The sequence below is a fragment of the Eutrema salsugineum genome, unplaced genomic scaffold, assembly GCF_000478725.1.
Source record: "Eutrema salsugineum unplaced genomic scaffold, Eutsalg1_0 scaffold_2, whole genome shotgun sequence".
In the NCBI taxonomy this organism is placed as follows: Eukaryota; Viridiplantae; Streptophyta; class Magnoliopsida; order Brassicales; family Brassicaceae; genus Eutrema; species Eutrema salsugineum.
In genome coordinates this window covers 5216270-5224194 of record NW_006256829.1, presented here as the reverse complement: position 1 = coordinate 5224194, position 7925 = coordinate 5216270, and the positions used below count along the sequence as shown (strand labels likewise).

The following is a 7925-nucleotide window of genomic DNA, read 5'->3' as shown; positions in this document are numbered from 1 at the left end:
TATTCTTTTTCCTTTTTTTCACAGAGAATACTTGTTGACTTTAAAACGCGTTTATTAAAACATTCTTACTTTGAAAATGAGATTAAAACATTTTTTGGTATACTTTATGTATAGCATTAAAAATTAATGTTTCTTATCAATTTTTTTGTTGCTAATAAAAACTCCGGAAGAATTAGAGATCCCATGATAAAATGTTAAACTCAAAAGAGCCAATTGGATTCAGCACCGAATTGTTTACATAAGAAGATATCAAATTTTGAACTCTATAGCAAGACAATCTTACATTTGATCAATTACAAGAACTGTCAGAAAAATCATGTAAAACCATATACCGAGAAAATCAGAAAACCAACAACACTACAAGGAAAAAAAAACTCAAAAAGACCACTATTGCTTAACCTCTCTTAAGGAAAAAAAAATGTTTCTCAAGAATTACAATCAAATTTGAATCGAGACTCTACCCAATAAAAAATATATCATTTTTTCAACAAGCAAAAAATATATTATCATACTATGAATAAGCTATGTTCATGTATATATTGTATATTTTCTGTAAAATCGTGTATATACTAGTTATTTGACAGTCACGTTCTATCCTTTAAGCTCCTGTATTTGTTATATGATTTTTTTTTTGTTACAGTCATTTTATTTACTTATTCAAATGTGATATGCTAAGCTCTTGCTTCTATCATTGTTGTGTTAACTCAAAAGTGTTATTTACAATACAATAAGAGTTCTTGCTTAACATCTTAGACCAAAAAAAATAAGAATCAGTAAAACATTTGACTTTGCATTTGATTACTGTATACTTCCTCCGTTTCACAAAGAGTGTCGTTTTGACATTCTTCACACAAATTAAGAAATAAGATAAAAAGTCTTTTATACCCTTATTAATTTGCAGAAAATGACTCTTGAGGTTAAAAATGGTATTTTATGTTAAAAATTACATTGGAATTCTAAAACGACATTTTTTTGAAAAAAAAAATAATGTCAGAAACAATCTTTGTGAAACTGAGTATTACTTTTTTTTAATTCACGTACGGGGGTGAATGATTTTAACTTTTGAAGCATGACCCAAATGCCTAATATAAAAATAAAAATTGTACTTCAAGTTGGTGGTGCAAAATCATATTATATAATTGATATTGCTCAGTCAAAGGTTCAGAATTGATGACTTGACTAAATCCAGCTTGGTCTGCTTTTGAACATATATACCAATATTTCCACATTTTATTTCCTAATAAAGTTTGAGAAATGTCACAATATTTCATATGTATAATATGTATGTTCATATGTTGTCGTATCAAAGTATTGCCAATTACAAGATACTTTTATTTCTTTTCAATCCAGTAGATAAAATAAAGTTTATATAAAATAAACAAGTCACATATACTAATTTGAACATTTAAGTATCTCCGAAACTATGATATAACGAAATAAAAACTCCAAAGCAACAAAACACTAAACCATCAAATAACCCCTTTATAAGTAAAAACCCTTAATAAGTAATATACTTATATTCAGCATTACATGATACATCCATTTTAACAAACTTATTAAACTAATATTTTTTCTGAAATTAAACTAAGAATTAAAGGAGCAGTAAAACAAAAGTTAATCAATGACCATTAAGAGGCATGCCATTGTGAACTGGAGTTCTTTTCTTCGGCTTCACCGGTGAAGGATATTCATGCCTCATTAGATTATCAACCTCTCTTTCTATGTCTCTCGACATTGAATCTTTCAACGATCGAGTTGCTACATTTTTGGATTCGATTCCTTGTAGATATTTTAACTGTGAAAGTGTGAATGTTATACAAAAACCACATAACAATAAGATAAATATATATGAATTGTTAGGCGTGTTAATACAGATAATTAAATTGAATTGACTTGATACGAAAAAAAAACTAAAATTGATTTAAAAAAAATGAAATTGATCCGAGAACCGAAATGAAACTCTATCTAGTTTAAATAGTTTAATTTTAAATGATATTTGGAAACTGCAATTGAACAAAAAAAGGAGGAAATTAAGATATCTGTTATTTAACCGGACTTGAAACAAGTTTAAATGGATTGAACGACATGATATTTGTCTACTTTTAGTTGTTATTGATAAATGAAAATCATTCACCTTTTATGGATATAAAACCAAAAGTTACTTCAATTCAAACTTTGTTAATTACCTTCCGTTCCATCAAGAGATCTTCAGCAAGATATCCACCTACATGTATTAAAAAATGTCAAGATGTATTTTACAGTAGAGATTCTAGTACATTTACAAAGTAAAAGAAATACGTAAATTTAGAATCATGGATATTGTACGAGATTGTGAAACTGATTTATTCAAAAATAGAGATTTTACGTCATTTACATATTAAAATTAGTACATAAGTTTTGAATCATGGATATTGTGCGAAATGTAAAACTTTCATACTTGTAACTATCGATAGGTTTGGTTCGCTGTATATATGTTTATGAAGAGAAGAAGCATGTTTACCAGGACAGAATATGCGTACATTATATGTATGTAAATACATCGTCACCAACAAATATTCAAAATAATGAGTAGATTCAAACCTCGAAGCTCATGAAGAAGATAAACGAGGAAGAGAAACCCTACAACGAAAGTCGGTAACTTCACCATTGGCTCATATTATCTGGAGGTTCTACTTATAGTACTTACGCTGTTTTGCAAGATATATATTAGTTCTTCAACATTTGACCCTAATTATATATGAAGATATGTGTTATAATTGATTTGTGAAAACAAGAGGCTAGCTAGGGGTTTCCGACAAAAAAAGATACTTCTCCTTGGTAACTGTAAGGAGGTTATAATTAAGTAAGTATTTGTTGAGAAACTAAAACAAAAATAAAAATATGGTCCAGAATTTTAAAAACATTTTTTTTTTTTACGAAGATTAAAATCCCGGTAAACTAATTTCGAAGCTAGTCTGCTTCATTGCTGTTTATAGCCGATAAAGCAGGTTTAGTTTTAGTTTTGAAGCTAGTCTTAAATTCTTAATCTTTATAACTAAAACCTTATTAGCTTGATTTAAGATAAAGAATTATAGTTGCCCAAAAAGATCCCTTTCAGCCATCGATTAGCTAAAACATATGCTTTGTTGGACCATTAATCTACTACTACATTATTACTTGTTTTAACATCGAATTTGATATATTCTTTCTCAGTCAGGAGGACGAGTTCTCCGATTCTGGTCGCTCCTCGAAAACTTTCACAAATTTTAAAACATTAACGATGAGCTACTATGCATTTTATTAACATCATCATACAGTATGTCGTTTTCAAATAAATATACTCTGTTAATTACTTTTCGTGTTTGTACAAATGAAACAGAGATGAATCATGAATTTCACTAAACCCAAGGACTCAGGCCTAAACAAACTCTAAGACTCATCATCATGTTAGTTAGATCTATCCGGTTATCGTAAACAATAAACCGGTTTAGATATATACAAATTCTAAAAAAAAACCGTCATTAAATAGTTACAAAGTCGTCACGTAACCTTTGTTCTATCAGAAGCTATGCGCAAAATCATCAATGACTATAAAACAGATTTACAAAAGTGGGAGGTTAAGGGATGGCTCTTCCTAAAAGCTGTCTCTATAGAAAAGAAGCAGAAAAGAGTAAGAAAATTTATGAAGCAGTAAATGAAAAAAAAGAAGAAACAAATCTTTTAGAACAGTAACAGTTAACCACCACACTCCATGAGATCATTTACCACGACCACTTCCTCTTGAAGTCTGAGACAAACACTGTCTCATATGTCATGTAACCATGTTTCCCTCTATATCCCCTTAAATACATGTATACATACATATATAATCCGGTTTCGGTTCTGTTTCATCCGGTTTATAGCTTTTCAGTTTATAAATCAAGAAACGGTTAGAGAACAGAATATCAGTTTATTCGGTTAGATATAGTTTCGGTTCGGATTTGAGCTTTTGGAAATTTGTTTGAATCGTTTAAATGGTTAATGATTGGTTAATTCTTTTTTTTTGGTTCCTATCACGGTTTATTCGGATATTAGACATTAAAATCGAATTGGTTTATTTTCTCTGTGGTTTAATTGGTTTCATATCTGTTAAACCGGACTAGGCACCTCTTATAATATGGAGCTGTTTTCTTCACAAGCTTCTCCCCTGAGCCAAAGTCAGAGAGAGAGATTGAGAGAGAGAAAGAGAAAGATAGTAACTAAGCATGAAGAGTTTGTTGTTTTGTGTTGTGTTCTTAGAGTTTGTCAGGTTTAGTTATGGCCATGTCCTATCAAGAAATCATCATCCTCTTGCTCCAGCTTTCTTCGTCTTTGGAGATTCCTTAGTTGATAGTGGAAACAACAATTACATTCCCACTCTTGCACGAGCTAATTATCTCCCATATGGAATTGATTTTGGCTTCCCCACTGGCCGTTTCTGCAATGGCCGAACAGTTGTCGATTATGGAGGTAACTTGAGTCTCTAAAAGATCATGAAAATTTACTTTTATATCTAACTTTTCTCAGTAAAATGTAAACATTGTTGTTCTTAATGTAGCTATGTACCTCGGTTTGCCATTGGTGCCACCATACTTATCTCCTTTATCAATTGGGCAAAATGTCTTGAGAGGGCTTAACTATGCATCTGCAGCAGCTGGGATATTAGACGAAACTGGTCAACATTATGTGAGGATCAAGAAAATTTAACCTTTTCTAAATGAAGACTTGACGTGTTCCCTTTTGTTTTCATATAGATTTACCTTTGTCTTTGCAGGGAGCAAGAACTACATTCAATGGACAGATATCACAGTTTGAGATGACGATAGAGTTAAAGCTCAGGCCTTTCTTTCAAAACCCTGCAGATCTGAGAAAGTATCTTGCCAAATCGATCATTGGGATCAATATAGGAAGCAATGATTACATCAACAATTACCTTATGCCTGAGAGATACTCAAGCAGCCAAATCTACAGTGGAGAAGACTATGCAAACCTCCTGATCAAGACTCTCTCTGCTCAAATATCAGTAAATTAATCTCTCCCATTATTTTCACAGTACAACTTCACAATAGTGACGCAAATTTTCATCTCATACTCAGAAAGCTTAAAGTGTGTTCTTTTACATATATTTTGGCAGAGACTGTACAACTTAGGTGCAAGAAAAATGATGTTAGCTGGATCAGGACCATTAGGTTGCATACCGAGTCAGTTATCTATGGTAAGCGGCACCAACAACAGCGGGTGTGTGACAAAGATCAATAATTTGGTTTCGATGTTCAATAGCCGCTTGAAAGATCTACCAAATACTCTCAACAAAACTCTTCCAGGATCTTACTTTGTCTATCAAGACATCTATGATCTCTTTCATGATATGGTTGTAAATCCCTCTAGATATGGTAAGAATGGTCTCAACCTATCTACTGATTAAGGGGGTTTACCCTTATTTCAATATCAAAACTTAGTTCTCTCTTTTTTTTTTGCAGGTTTTGTTATACCAAACAAAGCATGCTGCGGCAACGGGAGATATGGAGGAGCCTTAACATGCCTTCCGTTGCAGCAACCTTGCTTGGATAGGCATCGATATGTCTTTTGGGATGCATTTCATCCGACAGAAATTGCCAACAAAATCATAGCTGAAAATACCTTCAGCAACTCTACCAAATACTCTTACCCTATCAGTATCTATGATTTGGCTAAACTGTAGAGAAATGTGTGACTGTGTATCAAAGCCAGAATTCCTCTCATTTCCAGATTACCTTGTTTTTCTAGTTCCAAGTTAGAAGAATTTATTTAATATTGGATTTATATGTAACAATTTCCCAAATCTTTAAGATCATATCTATATTCCAATGTTAAAGTTAAACCTTTCTTTATAATAAGTCATTATTTGCAAAGTGACGCTCAAAATGTAAGATAACGAAAAGGAAATTTCAACACAGGCACAGCAAATTAATAGATAGCATTATATATTTTCCATGTGGAAGAGACAGAGACAGAGAAAGTTTTCTTATCCAGAGGATGCTAATTTAGAGAAAGCTAAAAACAAGTTTATCTTACAGTTTTTCTCCCTGAAAGTGCTATTCTTGGTGGTGTTGCATATCATTGTCGACGAAGTCTTCATCAACAGTGGGAGGTACACGCAAAACGCTCTTCGACTTGATATCTCTGACATGTTTTGTGAAGCAGCCAAATGAAACAGAGGATCATTATTGTTCACTGGACAGATGCATCAAATCTTGGCTCGTAAAAACACACTTGGCTGTTGCATGACTGAAGAGCACACCCGGAAATCCAAGACCAAATCTTCTTATTCACATTATACAGAAGACTTTTTCCTTGATTCCACGACGTAAAGCAGATCAAATTATCTTGTCCAAAACACTCAAATCTCTCAGCCGAAAGTCTCAAAAGTGCTCGGAAGTACTTTGGTGGCATTCTACTTATCTCCACCCAAGAAACCTTCGTGTGATCAAGCTCCCATATCCTCATGCTTTGGAGGGTACTGTAGAGGCCAATCCTTCCCACGAGAAACAACCTCTTCTGAGTTCCAGCAACCAGGTAACCGTCCAATAAAGATCTAGGGAACTTAGCTGGAATATGCTCCCATTGCCCTGTATCAAGCCGATACATCATCAAACCAAGAGGCGAGAGAGTTTCTAAGTATAATCGGGAATCACAATAAGCCATTTTCGAAGAGCATAAGTTCACCGCAGGCATTATCTGATGTAACGACCATTTGTCAGTTTTGGAATCATAAACTTCGGTAGGAAGTGACTTATCCCCGTAAATATCACTTGTGGCTATGACTTTGAACGACCTTTCTGAGCGATCAACAACCATAATCAATTGCCTTTGTTGGTTATAGTGCATGCTCGGTAGAGTCCTCCAGCTCTGCATCAGAGGATTGCATACCAAAGTTTTGAAAGTTAGACCATCGAGTCCCGAAAAGCAAACAAGACCACCTGAAGATCCAACCAACCAAAAAGCCCATGGAGGCAAAAATGTGAACGGAACTTTGTACCACGTCTTCAAAGGCAAGCTAAAAACCGAGCATTGCGGAATCTGCGGCGAGTTCTTCCAAAAAGTGAGAAGACAAGGTCCGTGAGATGACACATTTGAGTGAAACTTAAGAAAGCTATTATCTTGAAGAATCAAGTTCCATTTTTTACAAACGGACCGGATTCGGAATATCATAAATGGTGGAACCCTAGCTAAAATCTCGTTCAGCAAATCCTCTGGAAGCATTGCCCATATACTATCCTCCATCTGCACATCAACAACAACTGGTTTACCAAATGAAGCTACTGTTTCTTCCTCTAAACCACGAGGTTTCGTCTTGACCACTTTCTGCCTAGAGGGGCTCGTGTTTCTCGACCCTACCCGACCTAAAGGGCTAGTGTTTCTCGACCCAGGACGCTTCAATGGTGAAGCTTGCTTCGATGAAGTATTCTCTTCGTCTCCATTCTTCGTAGATGCAGAGCAAGCCACCGAATTTCCAGAATCCGATGACTTTTCCACACTACCCATCAGCAATCCCCAAAATCCGAGACGTTCCATTTAAACTCAAATCCAAACCATTAGCTGTAACGCGCTTTAAATCTCCCGAAAGTTTCAGCAAGATCACTCGATCATCGAAGAAACAACAAACCAGCAGAGCATCAGATCTCCGAACAAAAAACCCAGCAGAAGAACAACGAAGTGCCCGCAAAGGAACTCAAAACTCGGGCAAAAATCGATCGGAAGCCACGCAACCAGCTAGCCTGGAGTTAGAGTAAAGATTCTAACTTTCGATCAGTAATTCGTAATTTACCTCAAGATAGTATGCAACAAGCTTCATCATTTGGCATCCAATGACATGCCAGCTGGGTTTTTCTCGAGAGCAACGCGGGGAGAGAGATAGAGAGAGATAGAGAGACCTAAAACAATTTCTG

The 7925-nt window shown here is 34.5% G+C and overlaps 2 protein-coding genes across 2 annotated transcripts; one reads left to right on the top strand and one right to left on the bottom strand.

The window, feature by feature from the left end:
• Positions 1–4204: 4204 nt before the first annotated feature.
• On the top strand, positions 4205–5698 carry LOC18018251 (GDSL esterase/lipase 7). The gene is made up of 5 exons (XM_006400029.2): positions 4205–4467; positions 4556–4683; positions 4772–5020; positions 5132–5390; positions 5478–5698. The coding sequence occupies exons 1-5, from the start codon at positions 4224–4226 to the stop codon at positions 5696–5698; spliced, it is 1101 nt and encodes a 366-aa protein (XP_006400092.1). The 5' UTR covers positions 4205–4223.
• LOC18018250 (F-box/kelch-repeat protein At5g15710) lies at positions 4803–7925 on the bottom strand. Its single transcript, XM_006400028.2, has 3 exons — positions 6052–7925; positions 4931–5006; positions 4803–4861 (listed from the first exon to the last, which is right to left on the bottom strand). The coding sequence occupies exon 1, from the start codon at positions 7549–7551 to the stop codon at positions 6208–6210; it is 1344 nt and encodes a 447-aa protein (XP_006400091.1). The 5' UTR covers positions 7552–7925; the 3' UTR covers positions 4803–4861; positions 4931–5006; positions 6052–6207.